The 22,874-nt window shown below is 28.7% G+C and overlaps 2 protein-coding genes across 2 annotated transcripts; one reads left to right on the plus strand and one right to left on the minus strand.

Moving 5' to 3' along the window:
* Positions 1-587: 587 nt before the first annotated feature.
* On the plus strand, positions 588-2,892 carry LOC123267190 (phospholipase A2-like). Its single transcript, XM_044731733.1, has 5 exons — positions 588-598; positions 848-1,026; positions 2,053-2,212; positions 2,585-2,737; positions 2,792-2,892. Exons 1-5 carry the CDS (start codon positions 588-590, stop codon positions 2,883-2,885), a joined length of 597 nt encoding a protein of 198 aa, XP_044587668.1. The 3' UTR covers positions 2,886-2,892.
* A 2,245-nt stretch (positions 2,893-5,137) lies between these two features.
* LOC123267743 (dihydropyrimidine dehydrogenase [NADP(+)]) lies at positions 5,138-20,892 on the minus strand. Its single transcript, XM_044732562.1, has 5 exons — positions 20,658-20,892; positions 20,540-20,584; positions 14,450-15,353; positions 11,391-12,644; positions 5,138-6,024 (listed from the first exon to the last, which is right to left on the minus strand). The coding sequence occupies exons 2-5, from the start codon at positions 20,582-20,584 to the stop codon at positions 5,186-5,188; spliced, it is 3,042 nt and encodes a 1,013-aa protein (XP_044588497.1). The 5' UTR covers positions 20,658-20,892; the 3' UTR covers positions 5,138-5,185.
* Between the last annotated feature and the right edge of the window lie 1,982 nt (positions 20,893-22,874).

Consider the following 22,874-nt stretch of genomic DNA (forward strand, 5'->3'; position numbering starts at 1 on the left):
AACTAAATAAATTTTAAAAATTTATATTAAAAATAAATAAATAAATTAATTAATTTTAAATAATTAAATTAATTAATTAATTTTAAATAATTAAATTAATTAATTAATTCTAAATAATTAAATTAATTAATTAATTTTAAATAATTAAATTAATTAATTAATTCTCAATAATTAAATTAATTAATTAATTTTAAATAATTAAATTAATTAATTAATTTTAAATAATTAAATTAATTAATTAATTTTAAATAATTAAATTAATTAAATTAATTAATTAATTTTAAATAATTAAATTAATTAATTAATTTTAAATAATTAAATTAATTAATTAATTTTAAATAATTAAATTAATTAATTAATTTTAAATAATTAAATTAAAAATAAATTTTAAAAGTTTATATTCAAAATAAATAATCTAAACAAAAATTAAGATTTTTAATAAAAAAAATAACTTTAGTTCTAAAATTTATTTTTATTTAAACGTTATTAAAGTTATATTTATTGCAAAAGCATATGATTGACATTTAATTGCTTTAAATCTTATATCAGTTATTACAGAGCATAAAAAAATGAATAAATCATAAGATATGGTTTTTTTGTTTAATAGTAAGACTTAAATATTATTCTTAGTGCAAATAAATTTTTCATTCTTAAAACTGCAATTTTTTTTTAAGTTTAGTTTGAAAATAATTTTTCTGAATTTCATTATTTATAATTACAAATAATTAAAATGGTAAAATTCTACAAATGCAATAATGGTATTTCGCATTTATAAAATATTTTATTAAAGGATATTACATATTATTTCTTCTGTAATAATCAATTATTATTTTCTTCAGGAAATTAGTCGAAAATTAACAATTTTATTTCTAATTTTATTGATTAAAAAGCCGTTTTATTTATGTAATAGTCATACTAGCGGTAATAATGAAAAAAATGAACGTAGATTCATTTTTAATCTCGGTTACAATCTACTGAGTGAAATCGGCTCTATTGTAAAAGCTCCATTTTATTTTATTGTTCCAGGTAAAAAAAAAAAAAATATTGAATGGAAATTTTTATTTAAAAAAAAAATTTTATTAATTAAGGATAAGATCTTGTAGAATCTTGATATAAACGCTAAGAAACTTTATAATTTAGCAAAAATAATAAAGCAATTTACTTGGCTAAATAATAAAGTTTCTTAGCGTTTATATCGCGTTACTGATGCCATAAGGGCGTATCCCGAAAAAAATACCCTTGAAAAAGCATAAGGGCGTACCAAAAAAATTTTTTTTCGGGAAACAACGTATTTTTACTTGAAACGCGTAGAAATGACGAAAAAAAATTTTTTTCAAATTTGAAATTTTTTGGTACGCCCTTATGGCACCCAGGGTACCTACCGGGAGCCATAAGGGCGTACCAAAAAAATTTTTTTTTGGGAAACAACGTATTTTTACTTGAAACGCGTAGAAATGACGAAAAAAAATTTTTTTTTAATTTGAAATTTTTTGATACGCCCTTATGGCACCCGGAATACCCACTGGGAGCCATAAGGGCGTACCAAAAAATTTTTTTTTCGGGAAACAACGTATTTTTACTTGAAACGCGTAGAAATGACAAAAAAAATTTTTTTTCAAATTTGAAATTTTTTTTGGTACGCCCTTATGGCACCCAGTGGGTACCTCCGGTGCCATAAGGGCGTACCAAAAAATTTCAAATTTGAAAAAAATTTTTTTTCGTCATTTCTACGCGTTTCAAGTAAAAATACGTTGTTTTCCGAAAAAAAATTTTTTGGTACGCCCTTATGGCTTCCGGTAGGTACCCTGGGTGCCATAAGGGCGTACCAAAATTTTTTTTGCATTTCTGCCCGTTTTAGGCATAACTACGTCGATTCCCGAAAAAAATATGGCACCCGGGTGCCATAAGGGCGTATAATAGGCTGATACGCCCTTATGGCATTTGTAACGCGATATCAAGATCCTACATCCTCTTATCCTTAATCATATGATTACAAGGATCTCAAAGCATTAAAAAAATTTTATCAAGTTTATAACTATCTATTTTTTCCAGGGACTAAATGGTGCGGTAACGGAAATATCGCTGAAGATCAATCAGATTTAGGGGTATTTAGTGCCACAGATAAATGTTGTAGGAAACATGATAATTGTGATAATAGCATTGTAGCTGGTGGCTATTTTAAAACGCTTCATAATGAAGGTTTATTTACTCGGTATATTAATTTTAATTTTTAATAAATTTATTTCTTAGCTGAAGAAATAAAAATTATTCTTACAATAACTTTTTTGTTGAAAAAAAATTTTTTTAGATTAAAAAAAAACAATTTAAATTATATTTTTTTTTAAACTCTTTTTACAAAAAAATTATTATGAGAAAAATTTGGATTTCTTCAGCTAAAAAAAAATAAAATGGTTTAAAATTTTAAATTTTTTATTACAACATTGCCCATTTATTTGAAAAAAAAAAAAATTTTTTTTTCAATGTATTTGTTTCTTCTTTTGATATAAAAAAATCTAGTGATTCAAAAAAAAATATTTACCTAACTTTTATTGGAGCATTTTAATTTAACAAAATTCTTTTTTAGATCATCATGTGAGTGCGACAATCAATTTTATAATTGCTTGAAATTTATATCCACCCCACCGTCATACCAAGTAGGAATTAAATATTTTAACATATTAGCACCTCCGTGTTATATTTTTGACTATCAATTAAAGCGCTGCATTAAATATGGCGGGTAAGACAGTATCATAAAAATACGGCACAAAAATTAAAGTTAAATTTTTTTCAGAATTTTTAAAAGAAGATGTCTTGAGTATGAATTTAATCAATCATCACCAAAAATATTCCAGTGGCGAGACAGTAGACTATTTCCAATTTTATAGAGTTCAAATTCTTCAATTTAATAAGTAGGGTTTACATTATTTTTCTCTCTCGCCTTCTATTGGTCAAACGGAAGTATCTCTGCCATACTTGTACAACAAATGGAATATTAAAACGCATTTTATGCATAAATAAATAAAAATTTTCCAAAAAAGCGCTTCGCTCTTCGATAGATAATTTAATTATTTTTTTGTGAAATTTTATCCTATTGATTGAGCAAAACACTTTTGAAAATTAACTATCAACCGTTCTTTTATAGTAAAAACTAGAATTTGAATTTGCGCGCGCAAGCGCGCGCCTGACTATGGCATTTGCATATATTTCCATGCTTATGATATATTCGACCAATCACGTTACGAATAGTTTGATGCCACATACATTTCATCTCAATTTTATATTAGGACTAGAATTTGAATTTGCGCGCGCAAGCGCGCACCTGACTATAGAGTTTGCATATATTTTCATGCTTATGATATATTCGACCAATCACGTTACGAATAGTTTGCTTACATGATATATTTTCATATTTTTCATCTAAATTATAAAAGTGGATTATCCATCAAAGCTCCCCGGGAAAAAATGAATTTGCCTAATTATATATAGTTATATATAATCACTTATATATAATTAGACCTGAAAATTGGCCAGATCTGATCATATATAATTAGATATAATTATATATAATTATTTCTATAAAAATAGAAAAAAATTCACCGTGAGCGGGGATCGAACCGGGGACCTGACGCTTTAAAGACTAACACGCCACCTGTTTACCTACGAGACTTACTGGAAGAGTAAAGCTTGAAATACCTACAATTAATGCAAATCGAATACATAATCGATTTTTATAAGTTAAATTAATTAATACAGTTCCATTATTTCATCCACAAAAAACTATAGTTTAAAAGATTATTAATCATTGGAGTAGCAGACTCTGAGATGAAAACAGAGAATGTTTTATAGTAATCACAAAATGCATATATAATTATATATGATTCATATATAATTAGATATGATTCATATATAATTAGATATGATTCATACATAATTATATATGATTCATGTATAATTAGATATGATTCATATATAATTATATATGATTCATATATAATTATATATGATTCATATATAGTTATATATGATTCATATATAATTATATATGATTCATATATAATTATATATGATTTCCGTATAGTTACACTGATATTGATAGAATGATTTGTTTATATTTAATGAGCTTTATTAACTGTTAATAAGTGATTTCTTAACATAATGGGATTTAATATATATTTATTACCAGTTAATAAATTATTTATTAAATACGATTTATTAAATGTTAATTAATATTTGTTAACAGTTAACAAATATTTATTTAAAATCAAAAGCAAAAATAGCAATTTTCTTTTGACATTTTTTATAACCTGACAGCTGGAATATCAATTAGATCTGATCAGATATAATCATATATAGACCTAGATAACTCAGATCTGATTATATACAGTCTTATATAAAATATACATACAATATATTAGTCTATATATGATTATATATATTTTACATAAAAATTTAGATATAATCATATATAATTCTATATATTCAATATATAATCATATATAAATATATATGATTAGGCAAATTCATTTTCTCCCGGGTCTATAAAATTTTTTAGATTTAGATTAACTTTTATTTATGCCAAGGCCTATTGGCCGAATGGCAATTTATCCACAATAAAATACATATTTATGTTTATACATAATTAATTGACTTAAAAATGTAATAGCATATTTACAAGGTAGATTAAGAATTAACAATAATACAGCACTGACTTATGAATTAGAGATAAAACATTAATTAGGTAAAAAATTAAAAGCTGGACAGTTTACAGTATAGTAACAAAATGAAAAGATAAAAATAATAGAAAGAAGAAACAAAAGGTATGCCCTGTACAATTAAAGTAAATTAATAGCTCTACTATACGGTAATTTAGAGTGCACTTCAAACATCCAAGTTAAACAAGTAATCAAAAATTTTATTCTTAAAGACCTCTAAACTCGTTGAATTTATAATCTCAGCTGGCAATTCCTCCCACAAACGTATCACAGTTACTACAAATGACTTTTCGTAATCCGTTGTAGAAAAATTTAGAAGTTTTAGGTAAGAAAAAATTGATAAAAATTTTTAAACAAATTTATTATTTCAATTTTGTTATAAATTTTGATTTACATTACAGAAATTATAATAAAAATTCACTTTTATTATTAAACAATTATTTATTAATATTTTTACTATCTAATTGTTGTTGTTAATTGTTATTAACGTAAATACCTCGTTTAATAACATGCGGAATAGTTTTAGGCACCATAGTAATACAATCTATAATAGGACAAACAGATAAGCACAAAGTGCACCCAGTACAATCGTCATTAACCTTCGGAATGTGAGTTTCAGCATTAAATTCAATAGCTTGGTACCCAGAGTCAGCACAAGTCATATAGCACTTCCCACAATTGATACACAAGTCATCATCAATCAGCGCCACAACTTGTTTTTTATTATCCAACTGTTTATAATTCGTAATATTAGGCAAAGCTTTCCCCAAGAAATCTTTAACCTTCAAAACAGGCCCAACAAATTCACTTTTTCCATTCTTTTCTTCAAAAATCTCCAAAGGATCTGCCTTAGCCCTGATTTCAGCCATAGCTTTTTCCCTCAAGACCTGATACTCTCCAAAAAAGGGAACATGATCCCCCAGAGGATGGAAGAGAACAGGTTTGCCTTTCTGATGTTTGAAAGTTGGCGGGCTTTGCCTGTCCCAAGCTTTAGTGTGCTCCAAAGCCGATAAATACAACAAAGTTTTTAATCCAGTTGTATAATCATCAATTAAAGTGAAATCTTGGTTTTGTATCGCGCTGCAAATTTGAACTACGGAAGCTCCGCATTGAATGAATTGTAATGCAACATCTGCGGAGTCAACGCCACCTATTCCGAGTATTGGGAATCCCGGGAGTTTCTTCGCGATGCTAGAAATGGCACGCAGCGCCTGAGGCCGCGTGGCGTTTCCAGAAACTCCGCCGTAAGTTGTAGCTTTTGCGCTTCCTACTGAAGGCCAAGGAGTTCCGTCGGATTTTAAGCCCATCAAACCTGAAACATTGTTAAGTATTCAATTGGTTTTTTTTTTTATCTTTCCAAAGCAATATAATTATATTTAATAATACAGTGCAACCTTGATATAACGAAATTAAAGGGAAATTGAAATTATTCGTTATATCGAGTTATTCGTAACAGTGAGGTTTGTTATATAGAGGTTAGATTAAACTCGATTCGTTATAACAAGGTAAGAAAATTTCCACTGATAAATTACAACTCGGTAATACGGTATTTCTGTGGTCATTTTGGCCAGTTTTGTTACTATAGTTATACAGAATTTCTACCGTACTTTTGCTGCAAAGTTCAGAAATAATACGATAAAATTACCGTAAAACTCTAGAATTTTTACCGTAAAAAATCTATGTATTAACTATAATATTACTATAATTTTACAATAATAAAATGGTATTTCTACGGTAAAAATACCAAAAATATACTGCAATTTTGCCGCGTTTATACTGATATAATTAAAGATATAATGCTTTCTACCGTAAGATGGACAGTTGTGTTTATTACTCGGTGAGTCTTATTAGGTGACTGAGTAAATAGATACAGATAGTGTCTCTGATAGCTCAACTGGTAGAGCCTTCGGCGCGTAACTAGATGATCCGGGTTCGAATCCCGGTCTGGGCTAAAAAAATGATAATATTAATAATAACGGAGAAATTAATTTATCAACCTCTTAAAAATTATTCATGATGATTTATAATATTATAAAGAAAAATTTTAAGCTATTGAAAAATAGTAGTAAAGCAGCATATTTTTGGTATTTTGCCGGTAATAGAAAGTAGGGATCTTCATTTCTGATTTTTTGCTACAATAGTGCCGTAGATATACAGTAAATATGCGGTACATTTACGGTTTAAATGCTGTTAATATACCGTAATTTTTCTATTGTATTGCCGTAAATATTCTGAATTTATTTCGTAATTTTTTCGTAATAATGCGGCAAGAAAACTGGGTAAAATAACTGGAGTATTACGGTAAAAATACAGCATTTATATCGTATAAATACCGAATCTTTACGGCATTTCCAGAACCGTGAGGGTGTAAATCAAAACACGGAATTTTTTATTTGAAAGCATTTAAATCAGTTTCCGGTAAAAATAGACGTCGTTATCAATGCGTAAGCATAGAATATAAACATAGAGTGTAACCGTAGGAAATTAAGGAATAATAATAGCTTATTGGTTCATTTTTTGTGTCTTTACTCGAAAAAAGTCATAAATTGTTGTCTATATAAAGGATAATTTGTAGGATACGTTATGTAGAGGTTATAGGCTGGAAAATTTGTTATATAAAGGCCAATAATAGTTTTTATCTATATTCTGCAATGATTGAACTTTCGTTATAGTAAGGTTGTTTGAAAAATATATTCGTAATGTAAAAGTATATTTTACATAAACTCTTATAGGCAGTTCTGGGGGATTTTGAAAAATTCGTTAAATCAAGGAGTTCGTTATACCCTGATTAAGAAATCTCATTTGGAATGATTCGAAAAGACGCGGGTTTAATCATTTCAAATCATCCCAAATTGTCAGGATGATTTGACTTTCAAGCATAAATTTTACAACGAATCATTTTATATCATATCAAATAATAAAAAAATGTAATATTATTTTATGATTTAAAATGATTTGAAATGATTTCAACTTCCAAATCATTTTGAATAATATTGAATGATAAAATAATATTATAATTTCTGGTTTTCTAGATGATTTAAAATTATTTGAAATGATTTCAACTTCCAAATCATTTTGAATAATATTGAATGATAAAATAATATTGAAAATTCTGGTTCATCAGATGATTTAATATTATTCGAAATGATTTCAACTTCCAAATCATTTTGAATAATATTGAATGATAAAATAATATAGAAATTTCTGGTTCTTCAGATGATATAAAATTATTTAGCATAATTTAAACGTTCGAATCATTTTGAATAATATTGAATGATAAAATAATATTATAATTTCTGGTTTTCCAGATGATTTAATATTATTTGAAATGATTCCAACTTCCAAATCATCTTAAATAATACTGAATAACATTGAAAGCTCGTTTGGGTAATTTTAAATTTTATAAATTTCTTTTAATATTTTCGATCCCAGAGTGATCATAATCATTTAATTGTTATTAGTTTGATAAATAGAATGGTAATGAAGGTGTCGTTATAGGGATACAAAAGATTGAATTGTCATTGTTACATAGGTATAATCTTATTTTTTATTGAACCTCAAAACTATTGGGTTGTAGACATACATAGTCAGTCATAGAAATCAAAGATAAATTTTCTACTCTAATAAATACCATTTTTGATACTATTTTTTTTATATCTATAATTGTAAATTTATTTTCCCACTCTTTTATAACAAATATATGTTCAAAAATATCAAATTTTTCTAATGCAGCTACTGTTACCTTTACTTTTTAAATATTAAATAAGGACTTGACAATTTTAATATTATTTTTTGATTTAATATAATTACAATAATTTAATTTGATAAATTATTTCTAATAATAATGTCGAAAAAATAATTTAAAATTAATAGAAATTAAATTTCAAGTTATTTTGAATTAATTTAAATCATAATTTTACAATTTTTAAGTATTTAAAATGAGCAATTTTTAAGTATTCAAAATGAGCAATTCTAAATCATTTCGAGTTATTTTAAGTCATAAAGTTATGGTTCAAAATTATGGACAGCTAAGAATTTTGAATCATTTTAAATAATTTCAAATAATATAATTATGATTTAAAATCATATACTACTAAAAACTTTGAATAATTTTGAATAATACAATTATGATTCAAAATGATTCAGAACTAAGAACTTTGAATCATTCTGAATAATTTTGAATAATAAAATTATGATTCAAAATTATTCAGAACTAAGAATTTTGAATCATTTTGAATAATTGTGAATCATAATTTTGTGATATCATACAATATGAAATTATTAAAATTTTTCGAATCATTCCAAATCATATTTCTTAATCAGGGTATTGAGGCTCCTCATATTAAGGTTACCACTGTAGTTCAAAGAAAAGATATTAACTAGGTTACATGATATTTAATAATTCAATAAAACTATGATATAGTTAATTAAATATTTTGGATGAGAGCATCATATCGCGTTTAAGGAGATCCAAGTATCCTAGTGTAAGGAATCCCTAGCGGATTCCTGGTGACGGCCAAACTACGGTCAAACGACAGTGAATTCACTTTACCGATGAAAGAAAGTCTATTTGCGGTCGAACAACCGTCGTTCAACCGTGAAAAATAAGTGAAGTTGTGAAATGTTCTGACGGTGATTGTACACTGATAAAAGGATTTATTTATAGTTAAAAATATTTTTTAATATTTAACAAATCATTTATTAGAGACCACTTTTTAGTATTAAACAAATATTTCTTAGTATTTAAAAAGATTTATTAATATTTAATATATGAATATCAGATTTATTAAATACAAACAAATCATTTTAAATACTAAGAAATATTTGTTTATTACTAAAAAGTGGTCTCTAATAAATGATTTGTTAAATATTAACAAATATTTTTAACTATAAACAAATCCTTCTATCAGTGTATGGTTCATACAATGAACATTCACAAGATTTTCTCCATTTTTTTCCCACTCAATAACTATGATTTTCCGACCCCTTGTTTGTCTTCAGACATAAATACAACGGTGAATGACTAGTAAAAATTCGGTGAATAAAGAGTATTTCGGTGGTGAATCCACGGTAGTCTGCGAGCGAATTTCAGGTCAAATGGCGGTAAAGAAGATAGTAACGGTAAAGAAGGAATTTTATACCAGCGATCTATTGATAAATTGCTGGGTGAAGTTTTATTTGTAAATGTAAAAAAATTTTATAAAATAATATATGAGGCTAATAAAATATAAATAAATAGTTAATAAAAATAATTTGAAAAAGGATTCAGTCACTATAATTTTTGATATTATAAAAAAAAACACCTTTTATAAATTTTTGTGAAATTTCAGGATTTTTTTTTATGAAATTTTAAATTCAACATAGCCTCATGAAATTAAAAAAAAATTTTTTTTTGATTAATAAAATTTAATGCATTTATTTTGGGTGATAAATTCACAGAATGATTTATTATTTAGAATTCATGGAATAGAAATAATTATCAAAACTAAATTAAGTATCCGTAAATTAGATGGTGATTAAAATGCATCTTTAATGTACGTCTGGGATAGCATCACAGGAAAATCCCTTGACTGTCAATCAGATGATCCGAGTTCGATTCCCGATCTGGGCGAAGTGATTTTACATTGAATTTTTTTTTTTTTTTTTATATTATCGTATACGCGAACATTATACGAGCTTAATATCGATTATTCTGGGTGAATGCACCTATTTTCTTTCATCGGATTCCTACGATGACACGGTGAATCGACCGTAATGAGCTAGTTGTTTGTCAGTTATATGCGGGTGAATTGATGGTCAAATGTCGGTCAAATCACCGTAAGTTCACCCGCAGAAAAAGGTATTTCTCGGATCTACAGTCGGTAAATCAATCGTCAAAATTGTTCACAATGACACCTAATGTAAACCGTCAAATCACTTCATATAGACTAATGTTTGACCGTGAATTGACCATATTCTAACCGTGGCGGTGAAACCGCTAGGGATGTCTATAAAAAAATAAAACGTAGAAATACTTTTGTTATCTTTAAATTAATTAATAACATTTTTGAGGAAATTTCCGAAAAATTTACTCACTAAATAATTATTAACATTTAATTGACTAAAAAAAAATATAGCGCTCTGAATTACCGGTATACACTTGACAACACCGCAAGAGTGTCCCTAACCTTCAAATTTATTTTTGTTTACTGTCTAACTAAAATGACTAAGATCTTCTAGCATTTAAAAAACCGCGGTTACTTATGCGCATGAGTAACTGCGCAAGCGGTGTTGCCAAGTCAAATACAAGACTTTAAAGAACGCAAGTTCCGAGTGATTTTTCATAAAAAATATAAAATATCTCCGTAATACGTTCGGAAAGCTACTTTTTTATTGTTTTAATCTTTAGCTTATTATTTTTTCAATCAAATTCAATGAAACTAAAATTTTTTTTAAATCGTTAATTGCATTAAATTCTTAACCAAATACCGGCTGGTGGAATCTCCATTCATGTAAAAATTACAGTTTTAACCTAATTATTTCTTAAAATCCCGGAAACCAGTTTTTTAATTTTTTAAATTATTAGGCTACGTAGATTGAATTTACAAATTTTCAGGAAGTTTTAAAAATTTCTTGGATCTCCTTAAGTTATAAAGATATTGTTACTTATCTACGTATAAAAAAATCCTTTTTAAAAACCTGAAACAGTGTTGATCGCCGAGACACCATCAGCACCTCCTTCATAAGCCGCCGTAGCAATCGCCACAATATCCGTAATATTCGGCGTAAGTTTCACAAAAACCGGAATTCTAACCGCTGATTTCACCCAATTTGATATTTCACGAACCAAATAGGGATCTTGACCACAAGCTAAGCCCATTCCTGATTCCCCCATTCCATGCGGGCACGAAAGGTTCAATTCCAGTGCATCCGATCCAGCAGCTTCTGCTTGCTTCGCCAATTCAGTCCAATCAGTTTTATTAAAAGAGCACATGATACTCGCAATCACAATCTTCTCCGGAAAGTCTCTTTTCAATTCGCTGATGCTGCGGCACCAATAAGCGGCTGTCTTTTCAGAGATCAGCTCAATATTCAGGAAGCTACCTTGTCCTGGTCCGTAATTGTGCCCAGAAGTTGTTCCTCTGATTATCCTTGGTGAGACATTTGTCACAAGATCTTTATCCAGTCCAAAAGTTTTAGTAACTGTGAATCCCCAACCAGCTTCAAAAGATCTTCTGATCATCGCACTGGTTGTTGCAGGAGGTGCTGAAGCTAACCCAAAAGGATTCTCGAATTTCAATCCGCAGAATTCTACGCTAATGTCCACATCATCTACTGAACTGTGGAATTTAGGAAGTTGCGGAGTTTTTGGTACAAAAACTCCTGATCCGTGGGATTCTTGGATGAACTTGTGGATGAACCAAGCCGCTATCTTTCCGTCGTTAACTGACTCTACTGTAGTTTGGGCGACTCCAGCAAGATCTCCTCCACAGAAAACACCTGGCACGGAAGTTTTCATACTGCTCGTGTCAACTTCAGGCAATCCGTATTTGTTAAACTTTATAGGATGCATAGCAGCCTTTACTTTTGGATCAAACAAACCGGATCCGAATGCGGAAATAACAAAGTCTGCTTTGATTCTAGTCACCTGATCTTCATCTTCTACCCAATCATCACCGTTCTGTTCAGTGCGATAGAATTCCATGGCTACTATCCTATTGTTCTTGATTATGACTTGCTTTGGAGATTGGAACGGAATGAATTCACACTTTTCTTCTCGAGCTAGCTCCATTTCTTCTGGAACTGCGCGGACATTGGTGAAGCCTTTGCGGAAGATTACGAAAACTTTCTTCGCTCCGCATCTGAAGGCTGAGGTGGCGCAGTCAAATGCGGTGTCACCTGCTCCAAGGACAATTACGTTGCCGTGCAAATTGGGTAATTTGCATTTGCATGCTGAAAGAATTTGGTTATTAATAAGGTTTATTAACTGTAAATAAATGATTTTTTAACATGAGATTTAATAAATACTCATTAACTATCAATAAATGTACTTTCCTCCAAAGTAAATATTTATTGAATGTTAAAAAATATTTATTAAAATTTAAGGAGGTCCTTTCGCTCCAGTTAAGGGGGGGGGGGGTAAAGTTAATTCGTACAAAAAAAGGTATATTTTTGTGATTTTTTTGCGACGACGCAGTTAAAATCTCTCTATTACAACTAATGGTACAGTAAAATATGACATTCGAAGAATATTATATAAAATTTTCACGAAGAAATATTAAAAAAAAGTTTGGAAAATCCAAATGAGCGGGATGCATGTGAAAAACATAAGTGCGTTAAAGTTTAATTCGAATTTATTGAATGGTCTGAAGCTCGCACGCTACGCAACGTTGCCAAATGTTCTGACGCCATTTAAATGTAGGTTACTTAAAAATTTTCTGTGATTTTATAATTTTAATTTCTCTATAAATTCCACGGTAACTTATATAATTTATTGCAAAAAATCAAACCCAAATATTTCGAAAGCCTTATTTTTATTTTTTTTTTACCCTATCTAATCGGTAGTTAATACCATAATTCGAGAAAGTTGTTAAGGTCTGATTTTCTCGTAAGACTTGGAAAAAATATTAACATTTTTAGAAATTTTTAACTTCCCGCTACGAAAATCGAAGATTTTCAAAAATCGGGAAGTTATTGTTTTCACCCCGTTTTGCAAAAATCGAGTTTTCATCAGATCTCGACGTTTGAAGGTCACAGGAAGCTTCCCTGAATATCCCCGCGAGGTTGTCACGGTGTCTGTATATGTGTGTGTGTGTGTGTGTGTGTGTGTGTGTGTGTGTGTGTGTGTGTGTGTGTGTGTGAAAGTATGTGAACCGCTTATAACTTTTGAACGGCTTGACCGATTTCATCGCAGTTGGTGCCATTCGAAAGGGCTTGACCAAACTTAGATTTTGAAAACTATTTGGACCGATTCAGATCGATAGATTTTGAGAAATCTTCAAAAAACTGAAAAAAAAATTTTTTTCAAATGTGGTTTTTTTGGAATAACTTTTTAACGGCTTGATGGTTCAATTCCAAAAACTAATCAGCTCTTAACCTCAAAAAAACACGTCGGTCGCTACCAGTCCGGTCAAAATCGGTTGATTCGTTCGAGAGATATCGTAAACGAAAGAAAACCGAAAAAAGTGTTTTTTCGGAATAACTCCAAAATTACTAGCGCGATCAATTCAAAATTTGAGATTCTTTGTGAGGCTTAAAAAACTGCGTCGAATGCTTCTAACCGCGTGAAAATCGGTTCATTCATTCAAAAGTTATTGCGGTTTAAAAATTCAAAAAATAGTGTCTTATCAAATCTCTATCAGACTTTTGAGCTCGAAGAGCTCAAAAGCAGAGGAAAGCAATCTCTTTGAGCTCGGAGAGCTCAAAATAACCCATAAATTGTATTTTTGAGCTCGAAGAGCTCAAAAACGTCATTGGTGCAATTTTAAGCGCCTAAGTATGGAATTAGCGGGAAGTTGCAGGGATGGCCTTCAGGGTCAACCGTTTTCCTAATTTTTTTTTCAAAAATTTGCTCGGTGAAGATTAAAAATTAAACTTCACTATTAGATAAATAAAGGCTTTAACTATTAGATAAAAATTAATTTTATGCATAATCTAATATTTTTTATTTAACATTGATGGCGAAAAGACCTCTTTAATAATTCAAATAAGTTAAACTATTAACAGTTAATAAATCTTTTTATTATCAATGCACTTACATAACCCTGGCTTGCTGCCGCCTGATACCAAAGGCAGGAAATTTTTCGAGGTATAGAATCCCATTTCTGGAGTCAATCCTTCAAAAATTGGGATTACTTTTGCTTCTGGTAAACCAATTCCGCAAAAAATAGCTTCATAACCAGATTTTTGGAGATTTTCAATCGTCAAATCGTCTACTGACAGCATTCTATTGCATTCAATTTTGACCCCTAAATCTTGGATCAACTGAATTTCAAAGCTAACAACATCATACGGCAATCGATACTGAGGAATTTCTGAAGAACTTAAGCCCCCAAGGAAATTTTCCTTTTCAAAAATTGTAATTTCAGTGTACCCTAATCTTGCCAAAAATGTTGCGCAGGATATCGACGAAGGTCCGCACCCAAGAAGCGCTATTTTAGTATTAGAATGTTCAACAAACTGACCGGGAATTCTGGTCGCGCGGATATTCATTTTCTTGAAGATATCCACTGCAAAATGTTGCAAACCTCCGATATTAATAGCTCCTTCTTCTGTAGCCGCTAAATTACACCCCCCGACACAAAGGTCACTGGTAGGACAAACCATTCCGCAAGTTAGACCCAAAGGATTGTCCGACAAAATGGTCTTCGCGGCGCCATAGTAATTTTTGTTAGATATTGAGGTTATGAAGGACTTTACGTCGATTTGAGTCGGGCAGGATTTTTGACATGGCGCGTCAGCGCATTTTAAACACCTTGCGGATTCTTTTAGCGCTCCGCGCTCGCTTAGGGTGGTGTGTTTTATGTCCTCAAAGTTGTTTTTTAAACATGAGGTACAGGTTAAGGTGTTGTTGCGCTTCCAATGGTGCTTGTTTTTTTTTGTTTCTAAAGATGGGACGAAATTTGTGTAGGGTTTTATTTTTGGATTCAAACTCAGCAAATTCTGAAACAAAAAAAAATTTAATATTCATTATTTATTATTTATTTTTATTTAAAATGAAATTTAGATGAAAAATATGAAAATAAATCATGTATTTCTTTTTTTTAAGTATATTATTATATTTATATTTATTATTTATTATTTTTATTTATATTTATATTTTTTTTTTAAAGTATAATTTAGATAAAAAATATGAAAATATATCTATGTAAACAAACTATTCGTAATCTGATTGGTCAAATATATCATAAGCATGAAAATATATATAATTCTATACTAAATTCAGTTGCGCGCTTGCGCGCGCAACATATATTATAGTGTCACTATCTATTTTTAAAAAATCTTTATTAATTTTTTTAATTATTTTTTTTCTTCATTAAAGAATTTTTTTCAAGATTCTACTCTTATAATTTAGATGAAAAATATAAAAATATATCATGTAAACAAACTATTCGTAACGTGATCGGTCAAATATATCATATGCATGAAAATCCTTTAGTAAACAGTTAATGTGACGTTTTCATTGTTGTCGCTTTTCGTTGTCATGGTAATCGTTGCTATGGTAACTGTTGCCACCCCGAGAAAAAATATTTATATATAATTATATATAAATTGGTTATATATGATTATATATGAAAAATGGCCAAATATAATCATATCTAATTATATATAACTATATATAATTATATATAACAATATTTAATTATATATTTATTACATCTAATTAATTATTGGGTTAATTTTATGGATAGAATATTTAATATGGTCCTACGCAATTCTGTGTAACCAATTAAAATGCAAAAAAAAATATCTAGATATAATTTTATAGCTATAATACCAGCGGTCACCCATCCAACTATTAACCCTGCTCAATGCTGCTTAACTTTGGTGATCTCCGTGCGTCTTGAAGTGTCTGCTGTGCTGCTGTCTTAGATAATAATGATTCTATGATCTACATAATGTATCATATGAGTTTATCATAAATGGAATATAAAAATTGATTTTAATATATATTTGGATAGTCATTATTCATAATTTATTTATTTTACCGAATTTCATTATAATATAACACTTATTTAAATAATAAAATAAATAATGATTTTACTATTAGGTAATAGCAGAGCAGACCAAAACATCTCATAGGAAATGTGACAAATTTTGTATTTCAGAATTATTTAAACGTAATTATAAACATCATTTTACACTTTTTGTGATTACCAAAAAAAACATTTTTTTTCAAAGAAAAAATTTTTATGTCTGTTAATTATATATAAGCATATATAATTATATATACTTATATATAATTGTATATGGAACTATATATAATCGTGGATGGTTGTATATTGCTCCATATATAGTCATATATAATTATATATGATTATATATAACCTCATATACAATTCCATATATAATCATGTATGATTATATATAATTCTATATACTTATATATAATTGTATATGGAACTATATATAATCGTGAATGGTTGTATATTGCTCCATATATAGTCATATATAATTATATATGATTATATATAACCTCATATACAATTCCATATATAATCATGTATGATTATATATAATTCTATATACTTATATATAATTGTATATGGAACTATATATAATCGTGGATGGTTGTATATTGCTCCATATATAGTCATATATAATTATATATGATTATATATAACCTCATATACAATTCCGTATATAATCATGTATGATTATATATAATTCTATATACTTATATATAATTGTATATGGAACTATATATAATCGTGAATGGTTGTATATTGCTCCATATATAGTCATATATAATTATATATGATTATATATAACCTCATATACAATTCCATATATAATCATGTATGATTATATATAATTCTATATACTTATATATAATTGTATATGGAACTATATATAATCGTGAATGGTTGTATATTGCTCCATATATAGTCATATATAATTATATATGATTATATATAACCTCATATACAACTCCATATATAATCATGTATGATTATATATAATTATGTATGATCCTATATAATTGTATATAATTATATATGTGATTCCATATATAATCATATATGATTATATACAATTATATATAATTACTAGCTGATACCCACCCGCTTCGCTGGGCATACAATAAAATTTTATGTTGTAACCTAGATGAAAAATATAAACAAAATGATTAATTTCAAAAAGATAATTAATATAAATTTTGAATTAGAGAAAAGTGATTGTTTATGATAACCGGTGTTAGCGAGTATTAAATATATGAGAAAAGTATTTTATTATTAATAATCAATCAATCAATGGGTCAGTTAGTCAGTAAATCTGTCATTAGACAGATTTCCGCATCACCCATGACGTACTGTGTAGTGAGATGCGTTCCCATTATAATAATGTTATCCTAAACATTTAGTCTAGACCGGATAGGTCAAATGGTAGAGTAGCCGACATGTCACCGGAAGGTTCTGGGTTCGAATCCCTGTCCGAGCTATCTGAATTTTTTCTCGCATATTCTGTAAACTCTTATTAAGAAGGTCCTTCCTATTTCTTTCTCAATCTCTTCCTCCTCCATTATTCTGTTACGTGAATGTTGGAACGATTCACGTAATAATTATCCGTAACTCCTATTCTTTTCCGCTTCATAGTATTATTTAATTTTAAAAATGTCAATAATTTTTTAATTTTAAAAATGTTAATAATAAAATACTTTTCTCATATATTTAATACTCTCTAACACCGGTCATCACAAACAATCACTTTTCTCTAATTCAAAATTTATATTCATTATCTTTTGAAATTAACCATTTTGTTTATATTTTTCATCTAGGTTACACCATAAAAATTTATTGTATTCCTATCGAAGCGGGCGGGTATCAGCTAGTTATTAATAAATTCATAACAAATTAAGTGGTATTAAAAATATATTTATTATTACTCATTTTATTAGAAATTATCTTAAATCGACCGTTTTTATAATAATTTAACGATATCGTTGTAAAATTTTAGAGAAGACGCATCAGACACAATTTACCATTTTAATTTTAATCATTAAAATCAGTATAATCATTTAACAATATCAACTTGATAATATTTATGTTTAATTTATCTGTGTTATGATATAATCGAGTTCATCCTTCATGATTATTCCAATACATATAAGTTATTTCAGTTATTAATGATTTAGCTATTCTTTCTTAAAAAACGTATGATTATGAATTCCTACTGTCCCAACAGTCAATCGATAAAATTTAAAATCAATCATTTTGACAGTTATTATAGCAACGGTAACCATGATAACGGTAACCATGGTAACGGCAACCATGGTAACGGTAACCATGGCAACGGTAACCACGGCAACGGTAACCATAGCAACGGTAACCATGGCAACGATAACCATGACAATGGTAACCATGGCAAAGGTTGATTAGCGTGGGTGGTTGTAGGGGGGTTGAGTTCGATAATTTACGGGTGCCACTGATGGTTTCTTAGATTAGAGGGTCAAAATGATATTTCGCTCCCAAAAAAAGAGAGAGATATAGGGAAGGGGAAAGATTATAGGGCACGGGAGGGGAGGAGAAGAATGAGAGGGAGGGGAGGGGAGGGCATATGTGATGGTAGACGAAAAATTCATTTTGGCTAGGAATTGCGTAAAATCCGTTCTTAGTGAGCGTCTACATCACGAATGGAGTAACTATGCTAAATTTCAAGTCAATCGGGCGAATAGTTTCGGAGATCTCGTGATGAGTGAGTGGTATTTCGCTTATATATATATAGATATAGAAACATTTTTTCTCGGGACAGTAACCGTTGCTGTGGTAATCGTTGCCATAGTAACCGTTGCTATGGTAATCGTTGCCATAGTAACCGTTATATGGTAACGGTTGCTATGGCAAATTTTTTCCATGAAAATAATGTAGTGGTAAAATTTGACTGACTGAATAAATGAAGATATGCAAATTGAAGCTTACTTAAATAACTACACTAATCAATAAATTTGTATCATCTTTAAGGTTATCATTAGCAATAGCTTACAAAATAAATGTATTACATTTCAGTGAAATCCCTCAAGAATTTTAAACTCTATAATCAATATAAAATGCATTAAAATCCTTTATTAAAAAGTTGATGTGACCTTTTTATTGTTGTCTCTTTTCGTTGCTATGGTGACCTATTTTGGCAATGGTTATCATAGCAACGGTTACCATGGCAACGATTAAATATTAATTCTATATTCAGACACCTGTTTGCGCGCGCAAATTAAATTCTAATAGTATTTAATACTTCTTAAAAAACTTTTAATTTGTTTTTTATTGTTAAATATATATTACATCAAATTATAATAACATTTCTTCTTTTTTAACAAATAAATAATATAAATTACCATTTTTATATATTTAATTATTCTTTTTATTAATAAAAATTTAAAGCAATAATTTTGTTGATTTAATTCTTCTTAAAAAAACTTTTAATTTGTTTTTTATTGTTAAATATATATTATATAAAATTATAACAACAGTTTTTCTTCTTTAGCAAATATAAACTATCAATTTCTTTAATTTTTTAAATTTCTTCTTTATTTATAAAATAAAAATAACTAATTTATAAAAAAACTTCAAAAATTTACCATTTTCATAAATTTACTTATTCTTTTTATTTATAAAAATTTAATGCAATAATTTTTTTAATTTCTTCTTTAATTATATCCTTAAAAATTACTGACTTAAAAAAAAATTCTAAAAATTTATTTTTTCATAAATATACTTATTCTTATTTATAAAAATTTCAACCAATAATTTATATTAATAAAATCATTGAACTCCTAATTTATATATCAAAAATTAAATTTTTCTAGGTCTATTAAATTCTTTCTCTAATTTTTCTCTCCTTCTTTTCTTCTATTCGTTGTATCCCCTCCATAAATTTTCCTATATCGCTGTCACTTTTACCGTTCTTTTCCTTCTCACTGATGTGTCTTATAAAATTTAAGATAAATTTAAAAAGTCAATGTTCTTCATTTACCAAGATATGATATTTTAAAATTAGGTCAACGATACATAATGATTTAATGACAATTAAAAATAATCAATGTTTAAAAATATCTTCGTTTAAATTTTTTCTAAAGTCAAAAATAATTTATTTAATTTTAGTAGTGTTAATTAAAATTTAAAATTACTTACTTCAATATCTGGTAAATCTTTACTAACATCCTGATGGTCTGTCATTTTATTTATTTATTTATTTATTTATTTATTTATTTATTTATTTATCACAGTCCCAACAACCTACTGTTGATATTTTGATATTTCTTCAGTTATTTTTTAAAACAAAAAAAAATTTACTTCTTAATAAATTTCTCTATTAGCTAAGTTCTTATGATCAGATATTTACTTATTTACACTTTAGATGTTTCAGTGTGTAGCTCTATAATAAAATATTTAACTTTAACTGTCAGTCTATATAATCAAGGTCCATAGACCTAGTAAAAGAGTGGGAGAAAGAAAAATTTTTCATCAGTTTTTTAGAAATGTAAATGTAAACAGTAGATACATTTCGCGTTACTAGAACCATAAGGGTGTATCTCAAAATATACGCCCTTATGGTTCTGCAGAACCATAAGGGCGTATAAAAAAATTTTTTTGCTCCAATCAATGTAAAAATGTTGAAAATATTAACATCTATGGAAAAAACGAAAAAAAAAATTTATTTTGTAATACGCCCTTATGGTTTTAAGAAAACATTTTTCTAAAACCATAAGGGCGTATCCTGTTTTTTCGGTTTATTATCAATTATGGGTCAGAGTAAGAAAAAAAATTACAAAGATAATATAATATCACTCGACAACTTGATTTATGTCAACAAATATTTATTTAAGTGAGAAAACTATAATAAAAAATTAAGGAAAAATAAATTCATCAGAGTATTACTCCAATGCCATCTCCATCGTCAGGATCATCTGTGTCTAAGATTATAAAAGTAAAAAATAAATTAGGAAAACGGTTGACCCTGAAGGCCATCCCTGCAACTTCCCGCTAATTCCATACTTAGGCGCTTAAAATTGCACCAATGACGTTTTTGAGCTCTTCGAGCTCAAAAATACAATTTATGGGTTATTTTGAGCTCTCCGAGCTCAAAGAGATTGCTTTCCTATGCTTTTGAGCTCTTCGAGCTCAAAAGTCTGATAGAGGTTTGATAAGACACTATTTTTTTAATTTTTAAACCGCAATAACTTTTGAATGAATAAACCGATTTTCACGGGGTTAGCAGCATTCGACGCAGTTTTTCAAGCCTCACAAAGAATCTTAAATTTTGAATTGATCGCGCTAGGAATTTCGGAGTTATTCCGAAAAAAACACTTTTTTCGGTTTTCTTTCGTTCACGATATCTCTCGAACGAATCAACCGATTTTGACCGGACTGGTGGCGATCGACGTGGTTTTTCGAGGTTAAAAGCTGATTAGTTTTTGGAATTGAACCATCAAGCCGTTTAAAAGTTATTCCAAAAAAACCACATTTGAAAAAAATTTTTTTTTAAGTTTTTTGAAGATTTCTCAAAATCTATTGATCTGAATTGGTCCAAATAGTTTTTAAAATCTAAGTTTGGTCAAGCCCTTTTGAATGGCACCAACCACGATGAAATCGGTCAAGCCGTTCAAAAGTTATAAGCGGTTCACATACTTTCACACACACACACACACACACACATACATGCAGACACCGTGACAACCTCGCGGGGATATTCAGGGAAGCTTCCTGTGACCTTCAAACGTCGAGATCTGATGAAAACTCGATTTTTGCAAAACGGGGTGAAAACAATAACTTCCCGATTTTTGAAAATCTTCGATTTTCTTAGCGGGAAGTTAAAAATTGTAAAGGTAATAGAATATCACTCCACAACTTGATTTATGTCAACAAATATTTATTTAAATGAGAAAACTATAATAAAAAATTAAGGAAAAATAAATTCATCAGAGTATTACTCCAATGCCATCTCCATCGTCAGAATCATCTGTGTCGAAGATTATAAAAGTAAAAAAAAAGATTTCTTAATTTTTAACTTCCCGCTAAGAAAATCGAAGATTTTCAAAAATCGGGAAGTTATTGTTTTCACCCCGTTTTGCAAAAATCGAGTTTTCATCAGATCTCGACGTTTGAAGGTCACAGGAAGCTTCCCTGACTATCCCCGCGAGGGTGTCACTATGTCTATATGTGTGTGTGTGTGTGTGTGTGTGTGTGTGATTATGTGACTCGCTGATAACTTTTGAACGACTGAACCGATTGGAACGTACTAAACGGCGTTCTAAAGAGTTCCCTCAAACTTAGATTTCCTGAGAATTTGAACCGATTCGGAACGATAGATTTTGAAAAATCTCAAAAAAAAATAAGAAAAAAATCATTTTTGAAAGAGGTTTTTTTGAAATATCTTTTAAACGGCTCTATCGATCAACTTCAAAAACTAATCCGCTCTTAAGCTTGAAAAACCACGCCGATCGTCGCTAATCCGGTCAAAATCGGT

The sequence above is a fragment of the Cotesia glomerata genome, linkage group LG6 (assembly GCF_020080835.1).
Source record: "Cotesia glomerata isolate CgM1 linkage group LG6, MPM_Cglom_v2.3, whole genome shotgun sequence".
In the NCBI taxonomy this organism is placed as follows: domain Eukaryota; kingdom Metazoa; phylum Arthropoda; class Insecta; order Hymenoptera; family Braconidae; genus Cotesia; species Cotesia glomerata.

What these genes read in the sequence shown, in the direction of transcription:
- LOC123267743 (XM_044732562.1), bottom strand. Translation starts at nt 20,584, where the DNA reads ATGACAGACCATCAGGATGTTAGTAAAGATTTACCAGATATTGAA. An exon ending in AAGATTTACCAGATATTGAA is followed by an intron (nt 15,354 to 20,539) that starts GTAAGTAATTTT and finishes TTTTTGTTTCAG; the next exon opens with AATTTGCTGAGTTTGAATCC. An exon ending in GGCGATCAACACTGTTTCAG is followed by an intron (nt 6,025 to 11,390) that starts GTTTTTAAAAAG and finishes ACAATGTTTCAG; the next exon opens with GTTTGATGGGCTTAAAATCC.
- LOC123267190 (XM_044731733.1), top strand. An exon ending in ATTTTATTTTATTGTTCCAG is followed by an intron (nt 1,027 to 2,052) that starts GTAAAAAAAAAA and finishes TATTTTTTCCAG; the next exon opens with GGACTAAATGGTGCGGTAAC. An exon ending in CGCTGCATTAAATATGGCGG is followed by an intron (nt 2,738 to 2,791) that starts GTAAGACAGTAT and finishes AATTTTTTTCAG; the next exon opens with AATTTTTAAAAGAAGATGTC.